The sequence below is a fragment of the Leguminivora glycinivorella genome, chromosome 15 (genome assembly GCF_023078275.1).
Source record: "Leguminivora glycinivorella isolate SPB_JAAS2020 chromosome 15, LegGlyc_1.1, whole genome shotgun sequence".
NCBI lineage: Eukaryota > Metazoa > Arthropoda > Insecta > Lepidoptera > Tortricidae > Leguminivora > Leguminivora glycinivorella.
This window is the reverse complement of record NC_062985.1, coordinates 11494964-11520520: the sequence shown is the minus strand read 5'-3', so window position 1 is coordinate 11520520 and position 25557 is coordinate 11494964. Positions and strand designations below refer to the sequence as shown.

At 36.2% G+C, this 25557-nt stretch overlaps 1 protein-coding gene and 1 long non-coding RNA gene across 5 annotated transcripts; one reads left to right on the top strand and one right to left on the bottom strand.

Annotated features, from left to right (window-relative positions):
• The first annotated feature begins 453 nt into the window (after nucleotides 1-453).
• LOC125233788 (secretory carrier-associated membrane protein 5) lies at nucleotides 454-23544 on the top strand. Of its 4 annotated transcripts, none has more exons than XR_007177886.1 (10): nucleotides 454-638; nucleotides 714-815; nucleotides 1287-1424; nucleotides 6456-6538; nucleotides 6733-6854; nucleotides 7122-7380; nucleotides 7873-7990; nucleotides 8309-8467; nucleotides 21297-21404; nucleotides 21658-23544. XR_007177886.1 is itself a non-coding variant. In XM_048139889.1 (9 exons), exons 1-8 carry the CDS (start codon nucleotides 582-584, stop codon nucleotides 8462-8464), a joined length of 1035 nt encoding a protein of 344 aa, XP_047995846.1. In that variant the 5' UTR covers nucleotides 454-581; the 3' UTR covers nucleotides 8465-8467; nucleotides 21297-21538. The 4 variants fall into 4 exon arrangements, 2 of the variants coding, with proteins under 2 accessions (XP_047995846.1, XP_047995845.1); XR_007177887.1 differs by having other exon boundaries at nucleotides 21297-21407; nucleotides 21659-23544; XM_048139889.1 differs by lacking the exon at nucleotides 21658-23544 and having other exon boundaries at nucleotides 21297-21538.
• Nucleotides 9698-17256, bottom strand: LOC125233789. Its single transcript, XR_007177888.1, has 2 exons — nucleotides 16267-17256; nucleotides 9698-9806 (listed from the first exon to the last, which is right to left on the bottom strand). It is a non-coding gene; the product is annotated as an uncharacterized LOC125233789 (long non-coding RNA).
• Nucleotides 23545-25557: the final 2013 nt, after the last annotated feature.

Below are 25557 nucleotides of genomic sequence, written 5' to 3'. Positions count from 1 at the left end.
TCGGCCGAGAATCAAATTGAATCTCGTTCTCGGTCTCGTTCTCGGCCGAGACAAAAATATCGTTCTCGGTCGGACCTTAATTGCTGGGTCGAAAGGACCTACTTAATTATTTAGGAACATATTATATAAATATACAGGGTTTTCCAGAATTTTACATCCAGGTTTGATCTGAAAAAGCAAATAATTTTTCTCCGTGATGAATCGGCCAACGAGGTAGGCATGTGAAAGGTTCTATTTATTATGAATAAACGACATTACTGATTTAGTATAAATTGACCGAAAAATTGGGTCTATAATGAGAGTTTATTTTAATAAGTAATAAAAATCAGATCACACAAAATATCCTTTAAAATTTAGTTCTTTCAATTATTATTTTAATTATTTTGCAGTAGCTAATAAGATTGAAAACTGGTAACATTGAAACGTGCCTGTCAACTGTCACTTTTCGTCATCAACGATTTGTCACTACTTTATCAGTTGATTGTGTATCTCATTTTGAGCTAAAAATATATGGAAAAACCCTTGCTTTGTCGAAAGTAATATATACAAAAGATTCATATAATACAGTAGAAACCTCAACAATGTCTAAGTTCGAGGATAATCCGTTTGGGGATCCTACCATAGACAACCCATTTGCCGTAAGTAGCACATCCAAGTTATTGGAATTTATGTTCTAGCAGTTCAACTGTGTGATTGTGGATGTTTTGTTTTAGGACCCTGCCGTCCAGCAAGTTGCGAGAAGTACGAACAATGCGACACAAGGTCTTGACGATTACAATCCCTTCGATGGACAGCCTAATGCAAATCAACCCACGGTAATTCGGTTTAGTTTTTGTCGAGTCGACGAATTTTACTGCGTCGATACGGTATTAACAGCATCGTAACATGTTATCGAGACCGGCCGAACGAGTCCAAATTGTGTCTAATGTTAATAAATTTCTCTTCATTCATTTTGTACCTACCTTTAGATAACTGGGAAAATTGAGTTGGTAAACAATGCGATAAAAAAGGTATAATTGTTTATTTTTATTAACTGACTGATATAATTTCCATACCAATGCAATAGGTGAGAGCATTATTGCTAGTTTATGCTTTATGTCTATTGTTTGCTAGGAGCAAGGTATTTTGCTTACCAAAGTGTGTAAGTTTACATACATACATACATATATAAATATGGTTTTAAATTATATAAAACCATTATACCATATGTCAAATATTGCTGTTAACAACCCTGAATAGACATAGAATCCTTCTGATTATATGTTAACTTTGTTATTGTCATACAGGCCCCACAAGCACCGCAGCCAGCTATCATGCAGGCAATGTCACCGCCCACAAACGCACGGCTTGCTGGAGGTGGTCACGCGCCAGCACAACAGCAACCACAAGGGCCACCCAATAATAACCTCACGGCTGACCTTTTGGTATGTATTTTATAAGTATAATATGATAATCAGAATTAAGTAAAAAATAATGGTCAAAATTGACAATCATAGAAATTCATTAACTTTTTACCCACCATAGTCCTATATAAATCATTCATACTCATTTCCTCAATGGTTGACTGGAAAAGATCCCATTAAGGGATAAGTCCGCCTACATTGTATATTACTGACTCTGTAACTGTGTCTCTTTTGTTTCCTTTATGTACAATAAAGCTTATACATACATACATACAATACATACATAAATATGTATATCACATGAATCACATCATAAATAAAATATTTAGCTTTAGCAGCTCTTAAGTGTAAGGACAAATCATCATGGAACTTTGGGTGTACCTGTGGGTGGTTCACCACTTTTCGACCTTATGTGTTTAACATAGAGTTGAAAAGTGGTAAACCACTTTCTTGGCTGACCATACATAAAATCAATATTATATTTTATCCAACAATAAAAATTCAAATTTGTGGTGATTGACAGATGAAATGGTAACATGTTGAACCAAGATAAGAGATTTTACATTAGCCAGGGATGTTAAGCACTATTTTTTACTGTGTTAGACATTCATATGTACAATTTATATCTTAATTCATATTCAAATAGTTAAATAAAATATTTTTTGTATAAAAAGAAGTTTCCAGCCAAGAAAATTCATTTCTTTAAAGTACTATTTTATTAACAGGTTTGGAATGTTGATAATGAGGTTGTCTGACCACAACATTGATTAAATTAATGAACTAGAATCAATTAGTCTGTAAAAATCATTCCATATATAGAGTTTTCTAGTACATTACTGTACTGATTATAGTAATATTTTAATGTTTTAGAAATATTTACTATAAAAGCTATGTTTGATAAAGATTTAATGAATTTTAGTCGGTAAACTTCGGAGACAAGGGCGGGGACGGTTTTTATTAACTTTTTCCTTCAAAAAACAATTTTTTTCCACAGCAAAAAAAAAAAAAAAAAAAAATATTTTATTGAATAATTAAATAATAAAATAAATAACATCTTACACAGATTAACCTAGCCCCAAACTAATCAAAGCTTGTACTATGGGTGCTAGGCGACGATATACATACATTTTATAGATTAATATGTACATAGAAAACATCCTTGACTCAGGAACAAATATCTGTGTTGGGACAGGGGCGGCTCACTCCGCGATTCTATCGCCGCGCTACAAGTACATGCTGGCAGGCTCGAGTTCGCGGCCTAATCAGGGGTGGCGCGCGTTCTCACGGAACGCACGTTCGCACTTTCTATTGTTACTTTACGTCGCGAGTTTTTTTTTTTAGATTCATATGTGATGTCCGCGTGTGAATGGCAAATAATGTTTAGTTAAATAGACATCATGAATAGAATAGGACAATCTTACACAGATCTAATATTGATTAAGTCCCACGGAAAAGTTCAACTAGGCTTGTGATGTTGGGACTTAAACAAAAATATATAAATACTGTATGGATATATAGAGGTATATATAGGTATGTATATGTCGCAGTAAGATAGATAAAGCCGTTATATAGTTATAACCCTAGGGATATAATTATATGTCGTAACATAGTTAAACGAAAGCGATTAATTGCTATCTTACTAGGAATATAACTATAATACTAAACTAGTTTAGTCATATAGTTATATGACTGGATTCAGTTTAGTGAAATGATTGTAGGCAGGAGTGCGGCGGTGCGGCGGAGGTATAGTTATAACCCTAGGGATATAATTATATGCCGTAACATAGCTAAACGAAAGCGATTCCTTACCATCTTACTAGGAATATAATTATAATACGTTACTAGTTCAGTTATATAATTATATCACTGGATTAAACTTAGTCTAGGGATATAATTATAATACGTCTCTAGTTAAGTAATATAGTTATATTACAGGATTAAGTTCAGTAGTATAATTGTAGCAGTGTAGTGCTGCAAATTGCACTATTTGCGATAGTAAATATCATGTTTATTTTAGATTAAATTAAAACTGCCATCGCACAAATCCAAATGCAGATACAATTTAAAATTTGAATAAATCCGATATTATGAAAAGAACCGGGAGCACCGGTTCCTAAATTTTTGTCTCGGTTCTTTCGCCACCATAAAATTACCGGGATTTCCCGGGAAATCAAGAATCGGGAAATACCGGGAGCATGCCCTAACTGTTACGTTTTAACTAATATAGCTTGGATTCGTTTGTTTAGTAACCAAACCTTGTGTACTATGTTCGATACAAAATAAACTTTGTTCTAACGTCAGTGACATTGCAACCGAGACTTAATACATAGTAATACGCGATTAAGTCCCGTTTGCAATTTTAAATACTGTATTATAATTATATTCCTAGTAAGATGGTAATCGCTTTTGTTTAGCTAGTTACGGCATATAATTATATCCCTAGGGTTATAACTATACCTCCGCCGCACCGCCGCACTCCTGCCTACAATCATTTCACTAAACTGAATCTAGTCATATAACTATATGACTAAACTAGTAACGTATTATAGTTATATTCCTAGTAAGATAGCAATTAATCGCTTTCGTTTAACTATGTTACGACGTATAATTATATTCCTAGGGTTATAACTATATAACGGCTTTATCTATCTTACTGCGACATATACATACCTAGAAAGTTCCTAAGAATTGAATATTTATTTATTTATTTATGTTATGGAGAACCAACAGCTATAAAACTAGCAGTATACAACAAGATATGATTCAGAAAGCCAATTACAGGATCTCACAGATAGATACAAAGTAATATTAATTAAACTAATGCTAGCACTTATACCAACGCACACACATGCTCACCAAAGTGGAATATAAAGAAAGAGAAAACAAAACAGAAAGTTAAGTAAGATGAATGCAATAACAGTCAACATAATATATATAATAGTATAACATTTTATATGAGTATTAATTCGTTTTAATCCATAGGCAACCCTATCGTCTGACGCTGCGCACGTGCGGCTCGTTTCTTTGTTAGAATTTTGTAGGTATTTAAAAGGCGGCATTTTGTGAACATCAAAGCAGTGGGCCTTCTGTACTTGTACTATTATATATTCTGTGCCCTTACTGTACAGTTATAGCTATGCACTATAAAGCACCTTTCATTTGTGAAAGTGACCACCAAACTCGACAATAAAACACACATGTAGATATTATCAATACAGATAACTGTGAGTCACCATTAACAGTTTCACAAGGAGGAGCCAAATTTTATTATGCACAATTTAATTTTTTCATGTCGGTAATTTAAGTCAATGGGCGTTGATAATGAATGTAGATTTTAGAGCGTTGACTACTTCCACATATTTTAGAATATTAACGCTTCAGATTCCCGTTATTTATCTTACAGTACCAAAACATGTTATAGGTAAATGTAGCAGTTTATTGAAAATAATGGTTAGAATAAAAATAGGTATTTTAGCCGATTCTCATGTTTTCTCACTATGGAGAGAAATGCGGCTACAAATAAAGTGCTTGGCTAGCGGGTTCTCGCAACTTATACTCCCTCATTTATAAACGTTTACTAAAGTTAATAAGCCTCTAATAATCCTTTTTCTACTCGCCGACTTTAATCTGTCAATTAGGACACCACAGACTAAACTATAAGTGCTGACTTTTCAGTGTTGGATAGTCTTTGACACTTAGTCAATTATAATTTCCGATACCTGGCAATTTTTTCTGCATCTGAAACACTTTTATCTTTCGCGTTATTGACCAGTCAGAGACGGTTATTACAAATAATTGGTTGCCAGGTAATTCGATGTTGATACTACGGTGGACGACGCTATTAACATTAATTTTGACTTGAATAGTTATATTTTTCGTCCATTGATGATGAAGATGATGACTCATAGAAAAAGTATTGTATACAATAGTGATATATTTAAGCTTTTCCCGCTCTGACATATATATGATGATATAACGGAAGGAAACATACGATTGAATGGTTGAAAAATCTTGGTTTAATGCAAATAGGCAAGATTTGTTGCAAAGGAGAGACTAATAGAGTCTATATATTTAGCAACTCTTTTAATTGAGTTGAGTTAGCCTGCTGCGTTGCTCTAGAATAATTTTGAATTCAAGTGTTGTTATGTGGGCGTATACATTTATTTTTTGGCAAGCTCTACTGTCGACAACTGACTAGCTAGTCCAACTATGTAGTCCAAGTATTATAATTGCACTCAACTCTATTGGATATATATTGCATATTGCTCATATTTATATGCCCATCACTTTACTAACACTTGCTTTGCTTTTCCATATTGCACGAAAAGGAGTTGAAGGTAAACACATTGTAATACTAAATATATCTTGTATATTTATTTATTTTACTTACTCTATATTCTAGTACTTATCATATAATTAGTCAAAATAGTATATGAAATTATTTGTCTCTTACTTACAGTATTAAATTAATGATTATGATTATGATTATGATTACAGTATTAAATTTACTTACCGATATTTCAATAGTTTTAGTCTATTTAGATAACAATTAATATTTTGTTTGATTTCTAAAATACAGAAGTAAAAACTTATGTACATATAGATACTCGTATATACCTATTAAAACATTGTTCTGTTGGTAAATAGATATACTCGATCCCACGTTACAATTACAATATAGAAATATAGTCGTATATGTAGATAAGAGGTCACAATCGCAATTGTCAAATTGTTAGCGCCCACTCACAGCGATTCTAATTTTGGTTCCTTTAACTCAGTCGTCATTCAGTGAATTTCAGATCTGTCACAGCTAGAACAAGTTTTGAGAGTGCTATCTAATGTTTATAAGTTATAGAAGATTGCAGTTTCAAAATTTGCTTAGTACTTTATCTAAGGGTATATGACATATATGTAGTCCATGTCCAAAATCCTTATGATCCTTGCGTTTAAGGACCTTTATCCAAGTCAGCGTTTTAAAATTGTAAAAGACTTATCTGTCAACTTCATATAATAGTCAAAAAAATGAGTGCTGACCTAGAATCTCAACTACAGAGGCGGCAAGAAGAACTAGAACGTAAAGCAGAGGAGCTCGCCAGGCGCGAAGCGGAACTCAGGGCCGGGTCCGCGGGCCGAAGGAATAACTGGCCGCCCTTGCCCGGCTTCTGTCCTGTCCAACCATGCTTCTACCAGGATATCAACGTGGATATACCGCTCGAGTTCCAGAGGATCGTGAGGCACCTGTACCACCTGTGGATGTGTGAGTGTTTATGTTTCTCTAGTACCTAATAGTAGGCAAGTAGTAAGACTCCAGGTGGGTCGGTGGTAGAAGGAATAACTGGCCGCCCTTACCCGGCTTCTGTCCTGTCCAACCATGCTTCTACCAGGATATCAACGTGGATATACCGCTCGAGTTCCAGAGGATCGTGAGGCACCTGTACCACCTGTGGATGTGTAAGTTCTTTATGTCTCTAGTGTATAAGTAGGCAAGAAGTGGAACTCCTGGCTATGTCAGCTAGTAGAAGGAATAACCTGGCTGCCCTTACTTGGCTTCATCAATTTATCAATATAAAAACAAACGTCATATGTAACAAAAATTTTGTGTAACACTACAGCCTTTTGTGGTTCTACTTCGAAGTATTTTTTCCGTGTAGATCGCTTCTTTTCCATTGAAAACAAATGACAACCGCCAAACTCTGACGTCACCCATTTATTTTTCAGTCCACGCGCTAATCCTGGCCTTAAATATCGTGGGCGCCATGTGCCTGATGTTCGCCGGGGCAGGTTTCACCGTCTTTGGCCTGGCCATCCTGTACTTTGTACTGCTGACCCCGTTCAGCTTCGTGTGCTGGTACCGGCCCATCTACAAGGCGTTCAGAAGCGACTCTTCGTTCAACTTTATGGTCTACTTCTTCATATTCCTGTTCCAAATCATCATTGCTGTTGTGCAGAGCGTTGGGTTCAATGGAAGTGGCTATTGGTAAGTCTACTTTTTACTGTTTTTATTATTTTGTGCTATTAACTCTCATCAGCTTTGTTTGCTGGTAACAGCCCGTTTATAATGCGCTCAGAAACGAATTTTCGTTGGCTCGTTTGGTGGACGACATTCGAAAGACTGCGAGTCATTTCTAGATGAGATCATCTCAGGATCGAGAGAACTGGCGTACTGGAAACCTTGAGTGACAAAAAGGGATTACGAAACACAGAGTGTCCTAATAAATGGGACTATTCGTCTTTAGATAATTGAAATAGTACATTACTTGTTTTAAATCGACACGAGTTACCAATTTCCTTTGCGCACGTGTATCGTACGACGTACGTTTTCAGTACAGATGGCCCTCCAAAGTTTCGACCTGACAAGGAATGATCCACTTCTCGCACTAGTGCGTAAAAAAGCACCACCTGTACTGAATATCCTTGTAATTCAGTTATTACAAATTATTGATGAGTCATCATTGTTTGTTTTTTACAGCGGTCTGATCACCAGCATCGCCATGTTCCAGACCAACATCGGGGTCGGAATCATCACCATTCTGATCACCATTGGCTTCATTACTTCTGCCGTGGCCGATGTCATGCTCATGGCTAAGGTAATTAATATTGCCTTAATAGAAGTTCTAACTGTGTTGTCTAAACAGTAGGTAAATTAGAGAAGAAATAAAATTATTATCTTTAAAAACTACGTGTCAAGTAAGTGCGAATAACCTATGATCTAAAAATTTAACATTTAATTTGAAGATTTTTCTTATAAATAGGTCTTGATTAAGCTTGTCCTTTATCCATCCACGAACCAACATTGCTGAGATACCTACACTTTTTATTTGTCACCTTTAAGTAAAATTGCCTTTTTGAAGGACTACTCTACTGGACAATGGCTATTCAAATCAAATTAATTGTTGTTTCCCCAGGTGCACCGCATCTACCGATCAACAGGGGCGTCTCTAGCCAAGGCGCAAACGGAGTTCACGACGGAGATCCTCCGCAACCCTCACGTTCAGACCGCCGCGTCCAGTGCGGCCGCCGCCGCTGTCAACGCGCAGATCGCGCAAGCCAATCGCTACTAGCCGGTATGTTGGAGCACAGTCTAATAAAGAGTAAATGCTATTGTACAGTATGGCAACTCCCTGCTTCCCGTTGAAAGTGCCGCCCACCCGCTCTTAGTAACCTCAGAATAATCGGCTGTCAAATACGCAACCAGCCAGTCTTAGGAAAGTCCTATATAAAAAGAAAATGTTTGGAAAACGGAAAACTCGTCAACCTAAGAAAATAAATCGAGGCTGAGACGTAGGGTTAGAGCCGGCGTAGCTTTATTTGACGTTCATATGCGCATTGTGATATGCCTACTTGGAAAAATAAATATTTCATTTCATTTCAAATAATGCAATGTCAATGGGAGGGTTGTTGTCTTATCTCACTCACACAAGCATGGTAGGTCCGCGTTCACATACACAAGCTTAGACTGTGTACGTAGGTACTCGTTTGTTTCATATATTTGATCGCCATTGTCCGAGGTGTGGTGTTGTACTGTAGTGTAGGATACGTCGTTAGCAACCACAGAACACCCCACTAGAAGCCAAATGCAAGCGATATTGTTCGAGACGCAAATCACCAATCCTTGCGGGGTGAGGCGGGCGCGCACGGTGCTGCCATTGGTCGTTTCAAATAATGGCGCGCCTTTATGATTAGCAGTAGGGATGGGAATGGGACATGTCTATTATAGACAATGGTACCGGTACCAGTACTGTGGTGAATTTGTTTTGCAACAAATTATAATATTATAATTAAATTATAATAAGGCCTAGTTACCCTTCGGGTTGGAAGGTCAGATGGCAGTCGCTTTCATAAAACTAGTGCCTACGCCAAATCTTGGTAGTAGTTTCCAAAGCGGACCCCAGGCTCCCATGAGCCGTGGCGAATGCCGATGCCGGGATAACGCAAGGAGGATGATAATTGTGATAGCATCTCAATAAAAATCATTCTAGTAACTAATAACTAAACTGTGCATTTTTACTTACGTTTACTAAGTTAAATAACCAACTAAATAATCTAAACTAATCAATGAACTGAATACCACTACAGACTCTACAGATTCTAGATAATTATTCACTATTACAAATCTGCTTTCTTTTAAATTTCATAAAATGGTAGCACATGGTGTTCCAAACTCTGGGGAATAAGTTTGGAACAAAAAGAATTAAAACATTGCCTGAATTCATCTCCAAAGGTTTATCACTATAACTGCTCTCATTATAACTCAATCTGTATAAACGTCAGTCAAGCAAAGGAATGATTCATACCTTTGGTTAGCAGTGGCTACACTGCATGTATGGAATGACTGTTAGAGCCTTTCTCTAACCGCTGTCCTCGTTGCCTCCACACTGGTCAGCATGACTGGCATCTCAAGATCTGTATTAAAAAAGGGTAACTATGACTTACAAAGTCACTAAATTATCTCTATATAATATCACACATTTAGTTCTATGCAAGTATTATTACAAGGTTAATCTCATATTATATTCTTTCCATTATAGGTTCTCAAATCTCACTACAATCATTAATTCCAAGTTGCTTATTAAAGTTATCACAGTTCCAACTATTTATCATCATCATCATTATCATGACCATCATCATGTTAGTTCCCTTTGAACTACACAAATGTAGTACTTAAATACATATGTAAAGTATCTCAAAGATACTTTCCAGCCACCATTATGGTGCATCAATATTCATACCAAAGTACTACACAAATAATGCAGTAAATCAGTAAACAAAGTCAATTTCTAACAACATTTGTCTTTCATTATAGTTGCTATTATCTCAACTAATGCATTGAGATATATCAACTCAATTCAGCATATTCAGGATACAAATTCCACATATGATAGTCAAACTCAATATGAAAGCTTTGTAACCATTCTCTCACAAAGTACACTTCTCAAATGTAGAGAATAAATGCAGATGGTATATCACGGATACAACATCAGATCAGATGAGTATAACATCATCATTGCAATTATCTTAACACCACTCATAAACACAACTATGGCAAGTACATTAACACCACACATAGATCAACACATTACAAATTATTAGAGATATTTCATAAACAACAGAACACCTCTGTAGTACACACATTATCAAAGCCACCTTTTGGTAAATCATAGACGTTTCATAAACCACAGAACCTCTCCGTGGTAACCACATTATCAAAGCCACTTTTATCTTTCATATACCACAGAACCTCTCTGTGGTAACCACATTATCAAAGCCACTTTTATCTTTCATATACCACAGAACCTCTCTGTGGTAACCACATTATCACATCAGTAATTACTTTCATAAACATGAATTTAACCAACACATGAAGAACCCATAGGGAAATCAGGTAGTTCTTTCATCTGGCACATTACCAAATCCATCTTTATCAAATCATACATTTTCTTAGACACAATATACAAACTTAAAGCTATACATTTACATGGTGTCACAACGCTCCACACTAGTGGCCAACGCTTGACAAATATCATTATTAGACCCAAAATGTGTATGAAGGTTCGTCAACCCTCTCAGAGTAGCGCTAGTCTGTACACATGCCCGAGGGCCCTTACAGTGATCACCATCTTGGGGGTCCTCCCAGAGGATGCGTGAACCCATGGCCTTCAGGTGTCAGCGGCCAGGTCTCACAAACTCACTGGCGTTTACCAAGGCCTGGGGCGCGACTCCAACCCCAGCCAAACTCATAACTTTCCTCATATTAAATAGATAGCACAATTACTAAGGCTGGACCGCACCCCCAGCCCCCGGTGGCGGTCATACCAGCATCAGGGCTACCCGATGCCTGGTCCCAAACTCGTTGGGGCCGCGCTGACTTACAGCCACGTTGGCTCTTTCCCGCATTCAACATGCGCCATTATGTGATGCAATCATGTTAACTACATGATCTTTATATGCATAAACGTGTAACAACTCCATGCCACACTCATTTCAATATATTATCCACAACAGAAACACCATCATCGTAAACTTTGTAATAATGCATAGCAATAATATTCAATTATGAAAAGTTAGTTTTAGGTTAAATGTACGAGAACGTTTTGGGAAAATAACTCCTCTTTCATCATAGAGATATAAAACACCACTTAGCTTTCTTTGGTGACTCGGCTCCCCTTGATGAGCACTGATTCGAATATTAATTTACATAATTAAATTCAACACGCCATAAAGTGACAAACAGGTTTTTACTGGTTTGAATGGAGGTTGTTTCGTTCAGTTGGTAGTGTTGCCAGGTAACTCGCGAAACGTCGCGACACACCCGACGACGAAAGTTTAATGAAAAGGAGTTAGTGTAAACAACAAGTGGCGGGACCACTCTTTGATCTTCTCCAATTGCTTGGACCGCTGTTGCTCTCTTTTGTCTCTCATCTCTAGGCGTCACTGACTCTATGCCATCTTGTGCAAATCACTCTGACATATTTTCAGAGGTATACATGATTTCTGTTTCATTGATGCCTTCTACTTAAGCCTATATCCACCTTATTTTATCTCTGAGTACTTAGTATGTTATTATCCACTATCTCTTCCTTTGATCTATTTTCCATTATGTTTCACATCTTCTCTTTGAACCGGTATATCTACTTCTATATCAAGATCCATCACTTCTTCCTCATGAGATGTTTATCATTTAATATATCCTTTGCAGGATCCACAGACACCATTGATTCTCCTATCTCAAGGACACAAATGTGCTATATATCCTATAAATATAGTATTACCTACTTTACTTTGGCCACTCTACATTGCCCATTTATTTCTGTAATTAATTTTGATATACGATCAACTTTCTGAGTCTCTCTGTTCTCTTGATTTTTTCTTAATTTGTACATACTATGTCACCAACACAACACGTGGTGCCACCTTAACTTGAACTCTCACTTGTTTATTCTTAACCTCTCACAATTCGAGAGACCCTCCCGCGCCAGAAAAAGAATTGTCAATCATCTGATTGTTAAAACATTTAGATGGGCTATATAACAAAACTTCAGAACCATTTAAGTAGCCAAAATGTAACTTTTCTATGTCATTTAACGGTCCTTTTGCCACATCAGCCGGATTCACTTTGGAGGGTACATAACGTAGATCCAAGTTTATGTTCTTTTACATTTCTTCTATCCCTTTTGATACAAATAGTACAAGTAACTTGTTTGACTGCCACCTATAACAATCTGACTGTCACACTCTAATGTTTGCTTAGTCACCTTTTATTGGGAGATATCTTTTTACATATTATATTAATCTATTTTCTATTGAGGTGCCTCATAGTTCTAAACGGACTATTTTTAAATCATCCTTGATTTCTTATGAGAGTCAGTCTATTTCAGTTAATGCCTTTGCTGTATACATTATAGTTAGTATCTCTATGCACTATAGCAGAATATGCATTGACTGATGCGTCTGTGAAACCATATATTTGACAAGCCTCTTCCCTGGATATATTTCTAGGTAAGTATACCTACATATTTCTTTTACTACCTCTACACAGTTATATAGTTTTTCAGTATGTTACAATTTCTTTTAATAAGGTAGAGTTCCATCTAATATTTTTTACCCAGAGCAATTTAGCTGGTAAAACGATAGGCGCTGCAAGCCCACACGGATCATAGATGTAAGCTATGGTATTTAGTATTTCTCTTTTGGTGAAAGTAATTTTGTTGGATTTGTTCTTAATTTAAGTATCTTTGCACATATCGCAAACCAATCCTAAGGTTTTTACTGTGCCTTTATTGTTTATTTCTGGAATGATTTTCTAGATCCGTAGGATTTGTATCCATAGAATACGTTTTGTTAATGTTCTCTAGCCATAAAATCTAGTCACATGTCTTATCCTTTTCATTTAGTCCGATTTATAAGAAAGCTTTCTCTATATCAGCTATTTGTTATTCTATGACATCTGAACTTGACCACGAGTTGGATGAGATCTTTTAGCATCAGAGGGCTATGATATAGACTCAATCAAACTTTTACCTTCTCTACCCTCTGCTGAAACGTTGTACAGTTCTCATGGCCTTTCCCCTCAATGAAATTCCATGGTGGGCCAAAATATATCGAATGGTAAATTTACCTGGTTGTGATTAGGGACAAACTCTATAATCTCTTTATTCAATCGGTCTTATGGGATTTTTTCATAAATGAGCAGTGCGACTCTCTATTGCAGGTAGACCCGTAGGGTACTCATTACACAACTAGCCAACCGTATAGCGGTTGTTAATAATAGTAGTGGTCTCGTTAATTATTAATAGTTTCTACGTCTCTATCCGTGCTAGAAGTATCTGTGATACTAATGGATTCTAGTTCTTTTCTAGTTCTAGTACTTTTACATTTCCTACATCTAAAGTAGGGTCAGGTTTTGTCAATTTATTCTCATACAGAGTCTGAAAGTAAGTTAAAACCATCAGGTCATTTTGTCTTTATGATCAGGTTTTCCTGATAAGATCTAGCCTAATATAGATTTTCTGAAAATTCTGTTTCTCAGTATTCATAAAGAATAATAATAATAATAAATGAGCGGGCTCGAAAGACCCGAGAATTTTAAACGGAGATGCAAATAATAATAATAATAATCTCTTCCTATAAGTATGTCAATACGATCCGACAAAGGGTTATCATCTACTAAATTTATCCTTTTATTGTAATTGCTCACATATGTAAGCAGATCTTCTCTGGGACATGATACACTTGGTGTAATTGCTGGTACCATATTGGTAAACAATAATCTTAATACCTATATTTTCAAGCAAATTCCAACCAGTTTACTTTTAATTTCCTTTAGTTGCTCAGTTTCAAATATGAAAAAAATAGGCCAATTTTCTGTACTTAAATTTAATTCATTTTCAATTCTTTGTGTCATATAACTTCTTTGAGAACTACTGTCCCTCAATAAGTGATATTTATTTCTTGACAATTCCATTCCCTTTTATAGCAGACAATGCAGCTGTTTGAAAAACAGTGGTTCCTTCTCTGTGTATGTGTAAGGTGTTGACAGGTTTTATTTACTATTTGAAAATCATAGCTTCGGACACAAGGCCTTGTTAATTTTCCCTGTAGTATTGTAATGAACGCATTTGACATTTTGATTATATTCTTTTCTCTATGTCTTCCTTTAACACAAATATAGCAGCTGTTTGTTAATTTCTTATACGGTTTTCCATGACCTCATAGATAAGGCAAAATCGCTGTAATAATACATACATACATACAATCACGCCTGTATCCCATAAAGGGGTAGGCAGAGCACATGAAACTACTAAAGCTTCAGGGCCACTCTTGGCAAATAAGGGGTTAAAAGAAAATAAAACTGTGGCATTGCAGTGACAGGTTGCCAACCTCTCGCCTACGCCACAATTTAACCCATATCCCATAGTCGCCTTCTACGACACCCACGGGAAGAAAGGGGGTGGTGAAATTCTTAACCCGTCACCACACAGGCAGGCTGTAATAATTGTTTTCACAATTTTCTAGCTTTCCATTTAAGTTGATATTTTATATTTTCACTTTTGGTGTCATAAGGCCTCTTTAAAAAAGGAGAGCCTAAATTTTAATAGGTGATGAGGTATAGATAACCAACCTTAGTTATCAGATTGCTGTCGATATACTCAAAAATAGGTCTGAAAACCCAAGCAAGTGGTTAATATCCATTATGCCACTCTATACAGAGTGAAAGGTTTGAAGATTGGCGCAAGACCATAAATGAGATCCAATAACCTCTCATATTCTTGACAGTCATTAGGGGAAAATATTGATCATCATCACTTGAGGTTCATACTCATAGAAAGTTTCCAGAATATATAATATATGAAGTGAAACTAAGTAAGTTTAAATCTACACAAGAACTTAGAAAACAACTTGATATTGTTATAACAGCAAGAGAATCCTCTCTCTCTCCTTTCGAGGTCACATGAAAATTAACAAAACTGAAGAAGTTCAATTTAGTACTGAGGTCCTCCATACCTCCTTTAAGTATATTAATTTATCAACATCACATCAGTCCCACTGACTTATACAAGAATGAAACTGGTCCCATCAAGGGGTACCAGTCCAATACATTTCACTTAAACTTGTGGAGTATAAACTCAGATAATCTGCTTCGCTTATTAACCCGTAGTTTACTTAATTGTATGTTAGACACCTTTATATTAAATTGTAGAATTAAGGCATTTTCAAATTCAGCTAGTACTTCTTCACCTCCGAGCTGTGAGGTAGGTAGTCACTTTAGAAATTTCATTGGTACTTGTTTGTTTACAATTTTAAAATACTGATAAAGTTCAGTATTTAACCGGTTTATTATAGTGTGTAATTTTTGATGAAATGATGACGCTTTGTTCTGATTTGTTTTTAACTCATGGTATTAGTGCACTTGGTGTCAGTGGTTAACTTCTCTATATTACTAACAAATGTGGATACTTGGGCAAGCAGGCTTTGTTAATATTGGCATAAAATGGTTGATTCCAATAAGAAGTATTTTAACGACGTCAATTATGTGGTTATTTCGTAGTTAATCTTCAGAGTATGGGTTTCTACTAAGAAACGATAAAGAGAATTTTTATGTGATGAAATTGCAAATGATGAATCATATCAATATTTCAATTTTATGTGATGTCAAACAGAGCGATTCATAATAACACTATAATGATGAGTACCTATACTCAATGCGTAAAGATATTTTGAGATGAACACATTCGTACAATACAAATTTGCGTGGAATTTCATTATTTATCATTTGCCAAAAGATGCAAAACTGAACATGTACAAAACACCTTTATCATTCATATCCCCTGACTTTAAAGTAGTTAAAAGCTTTTACAACACTCACCGAGTCTTTCAACATTTTGCCCCAAGGGCGTTCATATCGCCACAAGGGCGTCCTTGCTAGGGATTAAACCCCAAACCTCTTTGCTGTGCCTGCTTCCCAATGAGCCATAAAACCGAATGTCTGCATTGGGACCACAGTGGCTAGAATTAGCGTAGATTTATCCTGGTACTACCTCCCTGTGTAGAAACGGACTCCCCGTCATATTTTCAGGTAATCAACAAGTAATTTCACTTTTATTTATATACATATTTCGCCGGTAACAATATTTTCAATCCTTTAATGTCATATGTCAAAGACATAGACGTTCCGAAATCGACTGCTTTTTATGCGTGTTTATCGATCACATCGATTTTTCATTTATGTTTTAAGAACCAATAATTACAGAAAGCAATTATTTGTCCTTTTATTTGTGTATTAATTTTGTTAATGTTTAACATATTTATTAATTTATAATAAGCATTTGAAAATAAAATGTTGTAAGTACTAACAAACCTCGTAAACTTGAGCTCTACAAACTTCGTAAACTCGTACTTATCAAACTTCGTAAACTTGCACCAATTGTCAACCTCACTTTGTCGAACAACAAACAAACATTCTTTATCAATATTTCTACACATAATTGGTATGAAGGGAAATCACAATAAAATAAGTATACAATTCGTACATTCATGCTTAAATAAAAGAGCAATATATCTTTATTATAACACACATAACGTAAATGCTATGCTGCCAATTTCTGTGTCCATCTCGTGGCTATCACTTCTACTCGACGCTGGATGACATTAATAATTTCAAATCAGCTTCTTCTAGTACCTGTTAAACCTATTTTTCGTTAAATTGATGAATGTAGAACACAAATAAATAATTTTAAATGATATGAATCACACATCCCATGAACTGACGTCTTTATGCAATTTCTCAGATACCATAATAGAATTTTAACAAATGAAATGTACTTTTAACTTTATTCTTTCTGTGATTTTGGCAGCGTCTCCCAGCCACTACCAAATATCCCAGACTAACTCAACCAATTTTGTTCCAAACTCTGGGGAATAAGTTTGGAACAAAAAGAATTAAAACATTGCCTGAATTCATCTCCAAAGGTTTATCACTATAACTGCTCTCATTATAACTCAATCTGTATAAACGTCAGTCAAGCAAAGGAATGATTCATACCTTTGGTTAGCAGTGGCTACACTGCATGTATGGAATGACTGTTAGAGCCTTTCTCTAACCGCTGTCCTCGTTGCCTCCACACTGGTCAGCATGACTGGCATCTCAAGATCTGTATTAAAAAAGGGTAACTATGACTTACAAAGTCACTAAATTATCTCTATATAATATCACACATTTAGTTCTATGCAAGTATTATTACAAGGTTAATCTCATATTATATTCTTTCCATTATAGGTTCTCAAATCTCACTACAATCATTAATTCCAAGTTGCTTATTAAAGTTATCACAGTTCCAACTATTTATCATCATCATCATTATCATGACCATCATCATGTTAGTTCCCTTTGAACTACACAAATGTAGTACTTAAATACATATGTAAAGTATCTCAAAGATACTTTCCAGCCACCATTATGGTGCATCAATATTCATACCAAAGTACTACACAAATAATGCAGTAAATCAGTAAACAAAGTCAATTTCTAACAACATTTGTCTTTCATTATAGTTGCTATTATCTCAACTAATGCATTGAGATATATCAACTCAATTCAGCATATTCAGGATACAAATTCCACATATGATAGTCAAACTCAATATGAAAGCTTTGTAACCATTCTCTCACAAAGTACACTTCTCAAATGTAGAGAATAAATGCAGATGGTATATCACGGATACAACATCAGATCAGATGAGTATAACATCATCATTGCAATTATCTTAACACCACTCATAAACACAACTATGGCAAGTACATTAACACCACACATAGATCAACACATTACAAATTATTAGAGATATTTCATAAACAACAGAACACCTCTGTAGTACACACATTATCAAAGCCACCTTTTGGTAAATCATAGACGTTTCATAAACCACAGAACCTCTCCGTGGTAACCACATTATCAAAGCCACTTTTATCTTTCATATACCACAGAACCTCTCTGTGGTAACCACATTATCAAAGCCACTTTTATCTTTCATATACCACAGAACCTCTCTGTGGTAACCACATTATCACATCAGTAATTACTTTCATAAACATGAATTTAACCAACACATGAAGAACCCATAGGGAAATCAGGTAGTTCTTTCATCTGGCACATTACCAAATCCATCTTTATCAAATCATACATTTTCTTAGACACAATATACAAACTTAAAGCTATACATTTACATGGTGTCACAACGCTCCACACTAGTGGCCAACGCTTGACAAATATCATTATTAGACCCAAAATGTGTATGAAGGTTCGTCAACCCTCTCAGAGTAGCGCTAGTCTGTACACATGCCCGAGGGCCCTTACAGTGATCACCATCTTGGGGGTCCTCCCAGAGGATGCGTGAACCCATGGCCTTCAGGTGTCAGCGGCCAGGTCTCACAAACTCACTGGCGTTTACCAAGGCCTGGGGCGCGACTCCAACCCCAGCCAAACTCATAACTTTCCTCATATTAAATAGATAGCACAATTACTAAGGCTGGACCGCACCCCCAGCCCCCGGTGGCGGTCATACCAGCATCAGGGCTACCCGATGCCTGGTCCCAAACTCGTTGGGGCCGCGCTGACTTACAGCCACGTTGGCTCTTTCCCGCATTCAACATGCGCCATTATGTGATGCAATCATGTTAACTACATGATCTTTATATGCATAAACGTGTAACAACTCCATGCCACACTCATTTCAATATATTATCCACAACAGAAACACCATCATCGTAAACTTTGTAATAATGCATAGCAATAATATTCAATTATGAAAAGTTAGTTTTAGGTTAAATGTACGAGAACGTTTTGGGAAAATAACTCCTCTTTCATCATAGAGATATAAAACACCACTTAGCTTTCTTTGGTGACTCGGCTCCCCTTGATGAGCACTGATTCGAATATTAATTTACATAATTAAATTCAACACGCCATAAAGTGACAAACAGGTTTTTACTGGTTTGAATGGAGGTTGTTTCGTTCAGTTGGTAGTGTTGCCAGGTAACTCGCGAAACGTCGCGACACATGGTACGAACGGCAGTACGAAGTTCCCGCAACAGACATAAACTAACATGGCCCCATGCCTAGTCGTTTACGTGAAAGGGATAGCATATCACATTGTTAACTCGGTAAAGAGGGATGGACGCGCCTCGGCGCCGCTCAGCACAACCATATTGACCAGTATAAATGAACTCCGCGGACAATAAACAATATTCAACAAAATAATTAATTTGACTTAACTGTGGAATGTTGTTCCATCTTTTTTACATGTAGAAGTGTTAGAAGACTTGCCACACCACTTTATGCTGTAAGAGACCATTGTTTGCAACCAAAATTGATTATTTAAGATTTTTTCCCGAGCGGACACGGACACTGTTAGCGGGTCGTATACTTGTCGCACGCGTTCAAACTTTTATAAACCTGATTTGTCGTATGCTTGGTGACCGCGAGTCGCCCTGTAAGGGCCATCTTGTTGTATTGATCTGTGTTAGCAACAGACAGTTTCACATCTCTGATATTAGCGGATAGGATGTGTATTATAGGGAATCTTGGAACTTCTATCCGACAGCTACCCTGGCAAGATTCAGAAAGCTTAGCGCTGGCTATAAGTATAAGTATGTGGTAGGAAAATATTTGATAACCTTTAATTTTTTCCCGATACTTTTTGAAAACTCTTCACAAGTCCGCAGCTTCCTTGACATACTGATTGTACTGTTATCTTTCACTGTAAGCCGTCGAATAGCCTTAATAAATTGCTAAAACTTATGTCTTGAAATTAACAATGCAAAACTGAAAGGACACTTCATAGTTCATGTCTGAGACTATTATATTTCAATTTTAAAATCTCCTGTCTCAACTTCATGATTTTTTCTTCGTTTTCAGGATTTAAGTCAGGAAGTTCAAATAAATTGTAATCGGAGATTGATTGTTATAGATAACAATAAACATAATTAACACGAAATAAGTATAGCATCTATCTTTAAATGACTCATCTTTATTTATTCATGGTTGATAACTAGATGATAAGTATGATAACACAAATTGTTTGATTACCGATGATTCACCAACGTTTCTATAAATCACTTAATGATTTGTGATTTCCCACATATTATGTACCTATGGGACAAACTCATATTACCATATACGGGTCGCATTATTTCACAATCAAATAATTCGTGACTAAACATTTCTGCTTCATTGTTTAGACTTTTTACCGTATACATTAGTAGGTTATTCCCCGCGTACGAAAAACAATATTCCGACAGTACATGTAGGTATACATGTAGGTATACAGATGTAGTGCAAAAAACTTTTCCTTCGTATTTTTCCGGAAACGTTACATTACGTTCCGGATGCTAGTTCAGATAGTGTCAGTACGTCTTAGGGTCCCCCTCCACATCTAACGTCTCGCGAGCGTAGCGTCGGGCCAACTGTATGGAAAAAGACGGCGCGACTCGACGTCGACGGCCTTGCCATACAGTTTGCCCGACGCTACGCTCGCGAGACGCTAGATGTGGGGGGACCCTTATACTGAGACTGTCTGAAATAGTATGACACAATTCCGTAAAAAGACGAACGAAGAGCTTTTCGCACTACATTCTGTAAAATAAATAAATAAATATTATATAGGACATTCTTACACAGATTGACTGAGGCCCACGGTAAGCTCAAGAAGGCAAAAAAATGTTAAAATGGATGTGTGAGAGATAATATGAAACGAAAGTATTATGAGATAACGGAGAAAGAAATGCTGTTGCGACCCCAAACGACTGGACTGGGATAATCCAAAAAAAAACAACAGTCGAATTGAGACCTCTTTTTTTTGAAGTCGATTAAAAAAACTACAATGCATGATTTTTTTACAGAAGTGAAACATACGGACCGCTCCAAACGTGCATTTAGAAGAACGCAACGTACACTGGAAATGAACTAGTGGTAATTCGCTTTTTCTCTTCGTTCACGAGACGTGTAGATAATTGGGCAAATCAACTTTTTGACCGACTTAAATCTGTCCGCACATTCTTAACATAGTTGTGAAATTTCACCCTTAAATAATGAATTTTATTGGTATTTTTCACTTTACCCTGTATATTAAAACATAACCCTAACTGTTAAATCCAATAAACTGAAACTTTGTTCATTAGAAGTTCGATTTCTTGGTAACTCCAGAGACATTTTGAGTAACGCCAGAGACAGCAAAAATGTCGGTCAAAAAGTTGATTCGCCCAATTATCATGTTTACATTTTCCGTGGGCTTTTTCATCGTATTTATTGTTGTGTGTTACGTTACCAAGCAGATACATGTTCGAAAATCTAAAAAAACTGTAAGAGACGGGCGTACGACCGCGACCTCGATTTAATCGCCAAATATTTTCCTCCCAATTAGGGCCGGTTGCATCAAACCGTCTGTCACTGTATCCGTTAAAGCATTCGTTAAATTTTATTGTAGGAGAATTTCCATAAACGTCTGCTGCGTGACTATGATGTGTCTGTCAAATGTGGTTGACTGGTTGATGCAACTGGCCCTTATAGGTGAATCCTTAACGGACGTAGTACGGACTACTTACCTGAAGATTGAATCTGTCTTGGGCCCTGACCAATGTAGTGTTCGTGTATGCCTTGAAATACAAGTAATCAATATTTACTTTGGCAGAAGGTGGGTGTTAGTTGCTTTTACTCTAAGGCTGCCCAGTATAACAACTTTGGCCATTTACTAGCTAATCATGTCGCTGCTTGGTAATAAATTAATGATTCGCGATCTAATTGTTGTATTAAAATCAAGTCAATGATCAAATATTACGGAATCCAGATACCTAGTATGTATCATATGTAAATTTCCCGACGACGAACTGTTATGTTTGTTATTAATAGCTGTTGCGGTCAGTGAGCAGCCAAATTGACAAGAGGGCTGTGTATGTAATCGTAATATCGATAATTATTACTTATTTATGACTTACAAAGATAATTTTCTAATAGAATAATCAGCTGCAAAAGCAGTGTAACACAAAAGTCATGTGTTAAAGATGTGACTTCGTATTTTGTCTAAGTTATGAAGTACAATATTAGGTACTTTCTTCCGTGCCATGAGGTGACAGTCGACTTTTGTTGACAATAAACTCGTTCGCAGTCAGTATCGCCCGCATTGATGTATTGATTCGATAGAGTGGGACTGCTAGTTCAATTTCTAACTTAAATGTAAAACTGTCAACTCATGGTACGGGTAGTAATGTCCAAAATAATTATATAGCAGTAAATAACTTGCTGTCACAGTTAAAATTGTGTTGCGCTGCTTTTCATCGTCACTTTGTTTGATTATATCGTATTATATTTTAGTGTTAAGCATCGCCAATAAAATTAAATTATTAAGTTGATTGCTAATTTTATAAACATTTTAAATAATGTGAGCTTAATGATGCTTTAATGTTCTACAAAGTCTAACTGAAATTAATTATGTTTTACGTCAGGTCAAAGTGGCTCTTATACTTAAAGACCTGGGTTGCTTTATGTTACTAAAGTCCCTAAAAATAATTAACATGCGATCAGTCGGGGCAGAAATAACTTTAGGGCAAATAAAAGCACAGGTAGGCAGATGGTGAAAGCGAAAGGATGCCTTATTTACACGTTGGAAGGTGTATATCTGCTCAATGACTGTTTTTTCCCCAATTGATTTTTTATGAAGTTAAAATGTTAAACTAAGTTCATCAAAGTGCGATTTTAGTGTTTATGTCAATTATTTTTTACTTTCGCACTTTTTGAGCAGAGCCTTATTAGATTTTATTACGTTATAGAATGCCCTTGTAACCTAGTAATTTATAAGATAAAGGGGTGTTCACATTCATTTTTGCTTCAATTGTATCCACGGTTAATTTATTTTTGGCAATATGTGAACATTCCAAAGCGAAACGTCTTAACTAAATGTAAATATTTTCTAACTTTAATTTATATATGTCCATGTAAATTAGGACTGCATATAGCACTTGCTGTTTTTAGTATTAATGGTTGAATTAAATACCATTCTGTGTGGATTTGGTAGGTTTGAACTGATTAATATAAATCATTCGGTTTAGCCTAGTTTTGATATAGTAATAATATATAAAGACAGTTAAAGAGCAATCCGTAATGTTTTTTTTTTTTCGTAAACTAGCCGCTAAACCTTAAGTAATTTTTCTAACCTATAATTGTGGTAGCAATGAACTATCAATTAAATCTTCTTTATTTTACTTAAAAGGAATTATAGTTGCCCTACTTTTTTTTCACCCCTTATTTTGTTAACTAGCTGGTTTATGTCAAACAAAAAACACTTAGACTATAGAACTATAATTTCTGCATCGCTAACCTAACAATCTTTTATTACAAGTAGTCAAATAGTCCGTTATTCATAATGACAATCGGCCTTACCCATGTTCCGAATAGATTTCATAGTAGCACAACTCATAATAGAGATATTGTAAAGAAATAGCTAAGCTTTGTTTTAAGCCTTACTAGTCACCTGACTATCACAATATACAATTAAGGCAAAGCGGTAAAGAGTAACAAAGGGTTTACTTTTGGGGTGTTTTCACAAGATTTTTTTTCTCCTTGTAGCCGTAACGGGTCTAAATGTTTGTCTCGTAACCGTATCGGTGTGTGACTAAAACAAACAGTACACGTATACAGGGTGGAAAAATCGAATGCCACATGGATGGCAACTACCTTAAATATTGAAAATAGCACATTTTGTGTAAGGGAAACTTTCCTTTGTTTTTAAAAACAATAAATTCTGCATTTAAGGATTTATGAAAAATCGCTTGCCTCAGTCGGGACTCGAACCGGTCAAATGTGACAAAAAATAACGTGCCGTATTTTATGATGCAGATTGAAAAGGTTATTGGTAAGGTTCATTTTTATCTAAATAACAAATACAATGAGAATAACGGAAGGCCATGAAAACTAACAATTACCTTTTTGATCTCACCCGTCACGTGAAATGCACCGCAAGAAATTTTCATGGCCTTCCGTTATTCTGATTGTATTTTATTTGTTATTTAGAGAAAAATTAAGCTTACCAGTAACCCTTTCAATCTGCATCATAAAATACAGCACGTTATTTTTTGTCACATTGGACCGGTTCGAGTCCCGACTGAGGCAAGCGATTTTTCATAAATCCTTAAATTCAGAATTTATTGTTTTTAAAAACAAAGGAAAGTCTCCCTTTCACAAAATGTGCTATTTACAATATTTAAGGTAGGTAGTTGCCATCCATGTGGCATTCGATTTTTCCACCCTGTATATGTGGCTTTATGTCTAAATGAGTCTTGATGCTTCAAATATAAAGCAGGCAAGGAAAGGCCCATCCGAAATTTTGATAAAATGTGCATTAATGCACACGAAGCATTCAAGACCCATTAGACATGGAACGTCTCATATGACGATGTCCCACTCACACCGCGCCCTGTGTGTACCGCCTTAGCTACCATCCACACTCATGAGACGCATGTCTTGCGGCGCGCAACGGACGTTTCCGCCACGCCGCCTGAATGTAATTCAAAAAACGTCTCCTCAGTACATTTTGTATAGGAAGGACGTAAGACGCGCCCCAGGCTGTACTGGCCCCAAAATGTACTGAGGAGACGTTTTTTGAATTACATTCAGGCGGCGTGGCGGAGACGTCCGTTGCGCGCCGCGAGACACGCGACGCCTAAGTGGGGACGCAGCCTTACGGCATAAGGTAATGTAAAATGTATATGAACCGTTTTCCTGTATCAGTGCTGTAATACCCCGATTGTAGGTATATGTTATTATTAAATTCAGTAAAATTAGTATAAAAAGAAAAACAGCCACCACAACTTTACTGGTGTTACGAATGAGATTATAACAGGACAGGATAGTATTTAGGAAAAGCAGCGATAGTATATCGAAACGCCCAAAGTGCTCATATATATCTGAACATACCTCTATTGTCAAGACTGAGTGCCTATCCGGATATTTTTGATCACATCGCCCCCCGATATATCTGATAACGATTACTTCAATTAAATGAAGTATCTTATGTAGGTTTGTTTTGTTGAATATGTATGTCTTTCTGAGTTAATACTTAAATCACTTTCAATAAATATTCATGCGAGTCGGGGTATTACCTATTATGTA

Excerpts from the sequence above, each read along its gene's own strand:
- LOC125233788 (XM_048139889.1), top strand. The coding sequence starts at position 582 with ATGTCTAAGTTCGAGGATAATCCGTTTGGGGATCCTACCATAGACAAC. Across the intron at positions 7,381-7,872 it reads TTCAATGGAAGTGGCTATTG|CGGTCTGATCACCAGCATCG; the intron begins GTAAGTCTACTT and ends TGTTTTTTACAG. Across the intron at positions 7,991-8,308 it reads ATGTCATGCTCATGGCTAAG|GTGCACCGCATCTACCGATC; the intron begins GTAATTAATATT and ends TTGTTTCCCCAG.